At 50.6% G+C, this 10,106-nt stretch overlaps 1 protein-coding gene across 1 annotated transcript; it reads left to right on the forward strand.

The window, feature by feature from the left end:
• The first annotated feature begins 1,691 nt into the window (after nucleotides 1-1,691).
• CALM1 (calmodulin 1) lies at nucleotides 1,692-9,602 on the forward strand. Its single transcript, XM_038545548.1, has 6 exons — nucleotides 1,692-1,886; nucleotides 4,652-4,682; nucleotides 5,604-5,747; nucleotides 7,841-7,947; nucleotides 8,367-8,502; nucleotides 8,685-9,602. Exons 1-6 carry the CDS (start codon nucleotides 1,884-1,886, stop codon nucleotides 8,711-8,713), a joined length of 450 nt encoding a protein of 149 aa, XP_038401476.1. The 5' UTR covers nucleotides 1,692-1,883; the 3' UTR covers nucleotides 8,714-9,602.
• Nucleotides 9,603-10,106: the final 504 nt, after the last annotated feature.

Genomic DNA, 10,106 nt, shown 5'->3' on the forward strand with positions numbered 1-10,106 from the left:
CCAAGAGGTGATCCCAGAAGTCTTGCAGCATCTGCAATGTGCCTGAGCATTTTTCATTAAAAAAAAAAAAAAGTCTTTTCTGCAGAGTTTGTCAAAGCCAGAAATAAACGTAACCAGGGAAGCCCTTTCTAGCAGAGTTTGTCAATTACACACTTTGCACATTCTCTGAACCGGTAAACAAATGGCAGATTGCAACTGTTGCCCAGGCCCTGTAAACAAAAGATCAAATTCTGTGTTCTGCCTTGGCAAGAAAACTAACTGCAGCATTTTGTCAAGATTTTTTTTTTTTTTTTTTTTTTTTTTTTTTTTTTTTTTTTTTAATTTTTATTTATTTATGATAGTCACAGAGAGAGAGAGGCGCAGAGACACAGGCAGAGGGAGAAGCAGGCTCCATGCACCGGGAGCCCGATGTGGGATTCGATCCCGGGTCTCCAGGATCGCGCCCTGGGCCAAAGGCAGGCGCCAAACCGCTGCGCCACCCAGGGATCCCTGTCAAGATTTTTTTTTACAAGTTCTCATTTCCAATTAATAACTGAAATTGCCCTTTTTTTTTTCTAGTTTACAGAAAAACTGACATTAGTAAACTTAAAGAGAAAATATTTTAAAGAAAGGAACAGAATCCACATTGTACATTAAAATATGATCTAGCTCCCCTGTAAAGACAACTCGCCGTGTGTTCCACCTCTAAACTAGGGGATTCTAGGCGCCTATTTTTTTCTCTCCTTTGTTTTTAGGAATAAAGACCTGATCCCTCTCAGGACCAGGAAAATGAAGGAAAAAAAAAAAAACCCACAAAAATCAAAGCATGAGTTTCAAAGTCTACGGAAGATTCACACAGGTACAAGGCCAGAACCAGGATGAATAGTATTTTCCATAGGAAACAAAACAGTTAAGGGAGAGATATTATTCAGGCATACAAAAAACATTCAGTGGAAACGTGAAGACATTAGGAGACTGGCTAAGTATCATGGGCATGACAGAGATTTAGCAACTCGGCATATAGAATTTGTTTCAGAAATTGCTTCAAATATCTATCTATCTATTTATTTCAAATTTTTAAAAGAAAAAGCATCTAGCCAGTTTCTTGCGCCAGGAAAACTGCCATGTCCCTTCCAGACCCTCTGCGAGGCCGGGAAGCGTGCAGGCAATTCCTCGGTCCCCAGCTCCCCGCGGCCGTCTCCTGCCCCGGGACCTCCGGGAACTCCCCGACGGAGGGCGGCTAGCTGGGGAGCCCCGGGGCGCCGGGCCTGGGGGACCCGGCTGCCCCAGGAGAAGGTGTAAAAGATGTGAGTTGGGGGGGGGGTGTCCCACAGGTGGAGGTGGGGCAGGGGTGAGAGGCGGACAGCTTCTCAAGAAGGGCCGCCCGGGTCTCGGCTGTGGAGGCACTACGCCGCCGTCCGGCCCCGACGGGGGGTCTCCCGGGACCCCGCGCCCCACCGGCCTCTGCGCCGCCCCCGCAGGGCGCTCGCCGCCGCCGCCCGGCCCTGCGCGTCCCGGGGCCCCCAGCCTGGGCCAGCGGCGGGCGCGGCGGGGCGGGGGGCGGGGGGCGGGGCGGGGCGCGGCGGGCGGGGGGCGGGGCCCGGCGGGCGAGGCCCGGCCCTCCCGGCGGCGCCCGGAGCGAGCGGGCGGCGCCGCGGCGGAGGGATACGCAGCGCCGTATATATAGCGCGGGGCGCAGGCTCGCGCTTCGGCAGTGGTGCTGGGAGGCTCGCGGGCGCGGCGCCGTTCCTCGCAGTCGGGCGGCGGCAGCGGCACAGCGCTGAGCGCACCTCGCGCCGTAGCAGCGGCGGCAGCAGCAGCAGCGGACGCAGCCCCGCGGTCACAGCCCCTGCGCTGGTGCGGCCACCCTCGCTCCCTCTGCGCTTCCTCCCTTCGCTCGCACCATGGTAGGTCGGGGGGGGTGAACGGCGGCGTAGCGGCCGCCTTGCCCGTGCTTTCCTCCAGATATTTAGTTCAGCGCCCCCCCCCTTTTGGACGGCGGTCCCCCCCTCTTTTCCGGGTGTTATTACGCAGCAGCCGCGGGTCGGGAGGACGCACTTTGGATTTGCATCGCGCTCTCCTCGGCCCGGGCGTCTTAATTCTGTCCCGGTCCCCCTTGGAGCTGGACGTGGCCGTGCGCTGTCGGCGGGCAGGGGCTCCGGGGCCTTCCGCACCCACCCCCTCCCCCAGCCCCGCACCGCTGCATCCAGCGCGCCGCACCCGGGCTTCCCGCAGCGCCGCGCCTGGGCCGGGGCCCCGGGGGGGCGGGGGAGCCGGGCGGGGCCGGGCCCTCGGTCCCCCTCCCCCCGCCCCCCCCGCCGCCCCGGGCTCGGAGGCGGCGGGCGGGCGGCGGCGAATGAATGGGCCCGCGCCGGCCCGTGGCGCACCTCGCTCCGGCCCCGGCGTGAGGGGCGCAGTCCGCGTCCGCCTCCCCCCTCCGGCGGCCCCGGCTCCGCGGCTCAGCCGCCTCCCTCCCGGGGGGCGCGGCGCGGGCGTGGGCTGGGAAGGAAGGAGCCGGGGAAGGGTGGGGTGGGGGCAGGAAGGCGAGGGGTGGGGGGCGGAGAGGGCGGAAGCGGCGGGCCGGCCGCCCTGCGCCCGGGCGGGGCCCTGCGGTGTGGCCGGGGCGCGCCCCCCGCGTCCGCCCCCTGCAGCCCCCCGCCCCGTGCGGCGGTGCAGGCGTGCGTGCTCCCCGGTGCACCGGGAGGTCCCTTCCCGCGGGAGGCGCTCGGCTCGCTCTAATTGGGGCGGGGGGGCGGGGGAGGAGGGAGCTGGGAGCTGGCGCGCGGTCGGTTTCCATTAGAGACGCAAAGTTTCTGCCCCGGGAGGAGGCGGCGGTGCGGCTCGCCGCCTGGGGGAGCAGAAGCGGGTGGGAGGCGCGGGGCGGGCTCGGCGCGGGAGTGGGGGTGCAGGGGGGTCCCGGCCGGGGAAGGGCGGTGCCCCCGCCCCTCTGCACCCCGCTGCGCCCGGGGCGCGCACCCCCGCCCGGCCCCCGCCGCCTTGCGGTCCGCGGGGAGATGCCCTCCGCGTTTCCGCTTTCTCTGCAGCGTCTAGATTGCCAGATGCGCCTGTGCGCCCCGCCGGGTGTGTGCTCGGCCCCTTCCTCCGGGGCGGGCAGGGCTGACATCACCGCGGGCTCCTGGCTTGGCGGGATGGGGAGGTGGCTCCCGCCGGGCCCCGCGCACCTTTGCCCTCCGGGCCTGAGCCACTTGGGGGCGGGGGCTTCTTTGTCGGGGAAGGCTGATGCTCTCGGAATCCTCCCCGACCGAGAGTTCGGCGGTGAGGCGGGACCGTGGTCCCCGCCGGGGGGGGGGTGGGGTGGGGGGGGGGTGGGCAGCTTCTGGCCCCAGGTGTGGCAGGGCTCCCTGTTGTACGGAGACAGGTGTTGTCCTGGCGTTACGTAAATCATCGTCTCCTTCGTGGGATGTAAAGAAAACCGCCTTCCCGTGACTGGGGTAGAGAGGAAGACCCGATTCTAATTAAAAAAATAAAATAAGTTTTCCCTTACGTCCGTCTATTGGAACATCGCACCTCTTGGGCAAGTTTTCATTTGAGAACGTAAACAGAAGGTGGTTAGCGTTCTGTTAGGACTTGGTGTGTGATCGGCTTCCTTAGGTGTCCTTCAGTGAAATAAGACACAGACCAGCTCTCCTTGCAGGCTGGAGGCACAGGGCTTAGGTTCCGTGTTGCAGCGAACCGGACAATGCAAGTGTGAATTTCCTTCATGGCTGTCCCCACCCTCGAGTAAAGTGTGTTTATCATGAGCGGCTCTTATGTCATCCTGAAGATTGGTAAATATTCTCCAGCAGAGTTAGTAGTTGCTCTTTTTCCAGAAAAGACAAGGTGCAGTCTCATAATTATTATGTACTTTTGTGTGTACATAACGTTTGCACTCTCGGAACCGCTCACTCGTAGCGGTGGTTGCATTTTTTTTTCCCCCTGGCTTCTCTATCAAAGATAATTGGACTGAGGGCATCAGCCATTATACATGGTAGGCTTTTAATAAATAACTGCCTAATTTAAATGGAAAGCACTTACTACACGGAAATGAAGTTGGTGGGGGTAACCCATTGCTGCGTATTTATTTTTTCCACTTAATTGTATCTCATAGAATAGATATGAAAGCCTGTTAATCCCACTCAATGCCATTATGTAACGCCTATTTGGAGATTTTGGAGCACTCGCAGCACTGCGCTAAAGGTGCGCTAAAAGCCTGCCCCTGGCCAGGATCCTGGCTGTGGTGACAGCAGCGTCAGGCTGGGATCCTCGGGTGGAAGGGGGGGCCTGCGGTGTCCCTGGCGCAGTAGGTGGCGCTCGTTCTCAGAGCTGGCCGCGGCATCCGATGTGGTGTGGCCTTTTGCCACTAGAGGTGCCATTTTTCAAATTATGAACTGACCCTTCCTCGGTAGACCTCGGAGCACACAGCCACAGGCCCGGCAAAGAAAACCTGAAGTGAAATGTCACTTCTTTGTCACCCTTTGTTTTTTAAGATAGCACAAAGTGTTCCCTTTGTTCTGATTGTTTTCATCTAATGGCTAACATTTTCAAATGGTTGGGTTTTTCTTTTTTTAAGATTTTTTTTTTTGGAAAAGTCAGTTTCAAAAGTATCATTGGGAAAACTCTTGCTTTCAATCAATGCTTGCATTGAGTTATAACCTCTTCTTTTTTTATGTAGGCTGATCAGCTGACCGAAGAACAGATTGCTGGTAAGTTGATGACTTTAGGAAGTCCCAGTAGGCCAGAACTAGGCACCCCTCAGTTTGAGTGACTTCTCTGACCCTTCCCCCCCCTGTAATTTGAGCAGTTTTCTAAGAACTTATTTAAATGGAAGCAATCAGCAGAAATATTTGGGTCAGGTGTTAATTCCTTGCCAGTGTTTACGAGGCAATGTGAAAGGGAGTGGAGCTAGGAATACTTGTTCACCCTGGAGTGTTTGACTTTGTGGTGGTCAGGGCTTTGCGTGTAATGAGATTGCGCTGAGCCTGCTACTCAGAAATGCAGTGTAGAATTCTTGTGCCACAGGTCTTTTAGTAATTCACCTTGAAGGCTTGTGCTTTCTATTGGAAAATAAATGGGAATGGGTGAAAATGAGGGTTGGGACTACAATAATAATAATTAAGGGAGTTAGTTTAGATTCTAGCTTTTGGTATTCCTTAGAGGATTTTTTTGAGGGGATTTCTTTCTAGGAAACCAGGGATATCTTTGAAATGCCATAAGTGCCATATGGAGAGGACACGCTGGTTACCTGGGAATAGGTTTCTAGTAACCCCTATGAAATGAGTTCAGAGGGCTATAGAAATTTAACAGGGACTTTAAGGGAACACGTGGACCAATCTTCACTTGTCAGATCAGACTAATTTGAGTATGTTGGCTTAGTTTTCTTTAAAAATATGAAGATACTGTGGTTTTATGGAACCGGTTACCAGGAGCAGTGTTTGCTTTATGGACTGCTGAATGAAGGTCTGTCCGATGGGACTATTGTGGTCTTTATTTCAGTAGATAAAGACCAGGCAGTTTCTGATAATGTGCAGACTTGGATGGTTTGCTTTGGCAAGCCCAAGGGAAGTGTGTGCTGTGGCTGGGTTGGGTAAAGATGTTCATTCTAAAGGGTAAACTTTTGTTTTCAGAGTTCAAGGAAGCTTTCTCCCTATTTGACAAAGATGGCGATGGCACCATCACAACAAAGGAACTTGGAACTGTCATGAGGTCACTGGGTCAGAACCCAACAGAAGCCGAATTGCAGGATATGATCAACGAGGTGGATGCTGACGGTGAGGGTTTAGACCTATGAATGAGTGCCAGTGTTGTGTAATTCAAGTTCAGACATGTCACAAGATTGTCTTTCAGGTCCCCAGAGCAAAGCAAATGCGCAGCGATCCTTTCGGTGGTTGCCTTACAGCCGTTGACAATGAAAATAGAAGATTATGGGCCTGCCTTTGGCTGTGCTCACTGTCTAGAACATTTCCTGGATCAGATCGCTGTATTGTTCTTTTCTACTTGCCATGACCTACAGCTCAATCTTTTATCAACTGGCCAATGAGTCTGCGCTGAGTACTTTGGGGAAGTAAAAAATAGCCATAGACCTTATAAAAAAGCTTACTGTCTCGAAGCGGAGTGGGAAGTGAAGTGGGAGAGGAGCACTCTTAAGTATTAATATAGAATTGAGTACAGCGTGAGCCGTAGACATGTTTATCAAAGAGAATTTTGAGGATCGTGTGAAGCTTAGAGGTGGCGTGTTCGATGACTGCAGGAAGGAGATTTATAGAACTAACAGAAGGGGAGGATGAATACAACTGCAGAGCAAGAAGGAACAAGCAATACCCCTGTAACAGTGGGTCTCCAATTGGTTACCGATTCCAGTGAACAGTAGACCTTTTATTGTTCACATCTCTCAGCAGTTTTGGAGCATTCCCCTCTCGAAAAAGACCATGTCTTTTTGGAAACCATGTACTCTGTAACGTTGTAGAACATGGTAAACTTTTAAAAAACGAGTGAAGAATAAACAGTTGGGACCTAGACTGTCTGGATGATTGGTTTGATAGCCATTTGAACGATTATGGTCTTGTAAATTGATAAAGTAGAGTTAAATTTGGTCACATACATTTAGAAGCAGGGGTTTGAGCGAGCTCTTTAACACGTGGCTTCAGCCCACCCAAGCTACTTTGAAAAGAGTTTTCGTCCATATTGATGTTTTGGCAAAGAGGTAGTTCATAATTCTGTCTTGGGGGACTGCTAAGATGATTGGCCATCTGGGAACCTGGAGTGGCCACCTCCCATTTTATGTGAACCCTGGGAAACTGTGCTTAAGGCCTGGCAAAGTGTATAGGCTCTGAGATTGTATGAACAAGGAGGGAGAAATTGTCTCAGGCTCCAGAATCTAGTATTTACAAAGAATAAATGTAATGCCTGAGGATGTCTTCTCTGCATGGCCGTGAGATAGCACCTCAAATAATTTACTTTGTGTTACGTGAATATCATAAATACTTTAAAATTTTGAAGGCCAAAAGATTTCTGAATTATTACTTTGATTTAAAGGTACTGGTGAAAATAAGTAACTTAACCTAAGGCTTTTTTCCTTTTAACGTAATTTTGTTTTTGTTTAAGTCAAGTTACTCTGTTAAACTGGTGGCTTGTTTTTGGGGGGGGTGGGGCAGTGCTCACCTAATTCATAGTGTTAAGAGGGGAAGTTGTTCGGGGGTACTGGCCATAGAACAGACTATTCTGACAGTTTCCTAAGTGGTCATGGTCGACTTATGAAAACACTTCCCAGCCTTGCCCTTAACAAAGATCTTGATTTTAGAAACAAAAGTGATTAGATGACTTATCATCATGTGGCCAAGAAATGCTTTCTGGAGAAGACTTTGTGATACTTTATTCTCTGTAGCATAACAAAGTCTGTTTTTCCCCCTTCCGTAATCCTTGTCTTCTGTAAAAACATTTTGTTATACTGGCTGGCCAGTTCTGGGCCTTGACCAGCATCACTAGCCAAGGCAGAGGTAGGTCCAAGTGCTCACCTGCACTTGGTGGGGCGGGGGCAGGGAGGAATGGAAGGGTGCCGTGTGCTTTTTCCTCTGGAGTTGCACAACTGCCTTTAGTGGTCACAAACCTACACGTGCGCTGTCCTTTGCATCAAGAAGGGCTGGCCGGCACCCTGATTACTAGTTTGAATCCCATGAATCATGTGAAATCACCCTGCAAAGTGTTTGAACAGTTTAGACTTACAAGTGGTTTAACCTAATAAGATAACTTATTGATTTGCCCAGGTGAGTCTTAACCATTTTATAAAGCGCTTTTAAGAGGATGACTGCCCCGTAGCATTACCGAAGCACTTAATTTTACATGAGCTTTTGTCTTTTAATTTGAGGTAATGGCACCATTGACTTCCCGGAATTTTTGACTATGATGGCTAGAAAAATGAAAGATACAGACAGTGAAGAAGAAATTCGCGAGGCATTCCGAGTCTTTGACAAGGTAATCCTGGGTCTGTGTTGGAGACGGCACTTACACATACGGCTGTTTGGCTACTGCTTCTAACACACTTTGAACACTTAAATACAATTGCCTGGGCCTCTGCGATCTCACTTCCAAATGTGCCCACTCGTTACGGCAGCCTGACTGGGTGAGGGTAAGCATTGTTAGTAGTGGGGGAGGGCTGAACCGAGATTTCTTGATTGCTGCGCTCCATCTGTTAGCTCTAGCCAAGCCCTCACCTTTTTGGTGCACACCGGGTGCACGTATGTGGTGGGTAAGGGTGGGAGCCGGAGCTGGGCCAGCTGTCACCGTGTGCAGAGTTGGCAGTGCTGCCCGAGGGCACGCATAAGTCACAGAGCTGCTTGCCGGTTCAGAAACACTGCCCACCACTCCCAGTGACACCTGCTTGACATTCACAGGATGGCAACGGTTACATCAGTGCGGCAGAACTACGTCATGTCATGACAAACTTAGGAGAAAAACTAACAGACGAAGAAGTAGATGAAATGATCAGAGAAGCAGATATTGATGGAGATGGGCAAGTCAACTATGAAGGTAAAAAGCACTACGCCTCTTTAGCTTCGTTTTTAATAGTCTTACCTTTGGTGTCTATGAACAAGTTAACTGCTTCACCAGACACTGATCTACATTTATTTTCTTGATGCAGAGTAGAGATGTTGTGTTCATTAAAGCTGCTTTTGAAGATAACCGAAAGTTATGATTGTTTGTCTTTTCAGAATTCGTACAGATGATGACTGCAAAATGAAGGCCTACTTTCAACTCCTTTCCCCCCTTCTAGAAGAATCAAATTGAATCTTTTACTTACCTCTTGCAAAAAAAAAGTTCATTTACTCATTCTGTTTCTATATAGCAAAACTGAATGTCAAAAGTACCTTCTGTCCACACACACAAAATCTGCATGTATTGGGTGGTGGTCCTGTCCCCTAAAGATCAAGCTACACATCAGTTTTACGATATAAATACTTGTACTACCTTAATGATAAGGAAGCACTTAGTGGACTCCTTGCAGTTCCATTTGCTCATGATTAATACACTGTTTGGGCTGGCCAGTTTTTCATGCATGCAGCTTGACAATTGAGCACAGTCAGGCATTTGTATTAAAAACGAAAAATGAAAAAACAAATCTAAAACGTACTCAACTGGGTTCTAGTTCAATTTGTTAGTAGAAATTGTCATAGCTGGTTTACTGAAAACATTTAAAATTGGTTTACCTCAGGATGCTGTGCAGAAAAATGGGTGAAGGATAAACTGTCTAGATGTAGCCCCACTTAGGACGGCCCTCCCATACTTCCATGTGCCCCTTCCCCCCACCCATGGTGACGATGACACACATCCTGGTGGCATGCGTGTGTTGGTTTAGCGTTGTCTGCGTTGTACTAGAGCGAAAATGGGTGTCAGGCTTGTCACCATTCACACAGAAATTTAAAAAAAAAAAAAAAAAAGGAAAAAAACCTTTACCAAGGGAGCATCTTTGGACTCTCTGTTTTTAAAACCTCCTGAACCATGACTTGGAGCCAGCAGATTAGGCTGTGGCTGTGGACTTCAGCACAACCATCAACATTGCTGATCAAGAAATTACAATATACGTCCATTCCAAGTTGTAAATGCTAGTTTTTTTTTTTTTTTTTTCCAATTGCTTTGTAAAGCTGAGATCTAAATGGGGACAAGGCAATGGAGGAGAGGTCAGGACCTTTTAAATGCCCACCGCCCAGCACTGGGCTTCTCACACTCCCACCCTCCTCTCCCTGATACCCCAGCACCAACCTCTGAGCCTGAGACCTTGCCTAAAACCAGAGATGGCAGTTTGCTTCATCCTATCAATGGACATGTAGGTCTACTTGTATTTTCACTGGGGGAGGGGGGGCGGGGGGTGGGGAGTGAACCCTGGTAACTTCATGACTATTCAGGCAGTGGCGCTCTTAATGAAGGAAAAAAAACCACTTTTTCTCAAGCATGTACTTAGGGGTTCTTCTCAATCGTGCTGCTGATTACCTGTTTTATGTAACTACTTGAGACCATCTGTGCAAGAGACATGATTTAGTGTGTCTGTCTGTAATTCAATCCTCGCTGTGTGCTAGAAGCAGTAGTCCCTTCTAAGCCAGTCTTGATGCCTAAAGACACTACCGGTCATCTTTGAT

Source organism: Canis lupus, chromosome 8, assembly GCF_011100685.1.
Source record: "Canis lupus familiaris isolate Mischka breed German Shepherd chromosome 8, alternate assembly UU_Cfam_GSD_1.0, whole genome shotgun sequence".
Lineage (NCBI taxonomy): Eukaryota > Metazoa > Chordata > Mammalia > Carnivora > Canidae > Canis > Canis lupus.

Excerpts from the sequence above, each read along its gene's own strand:
- CALM1 (XM_038545548.1), top strand. Across the intron at positions 5,748-7,840 it reads CAACGAGGTGGATGCTGACG|GTAATGGCACCATTGACTTC; the intron begins GTGAGGGTTTAG and ends TTTTAATTTGAG. Across the intron at positions 8,503-8,684 it reads TGGGCAAGTCAACTATGAAG|AATTCGTACAGATGATGACT; the intron begins GTAAAAAGCACT and ends TTGTCTTTTCAG.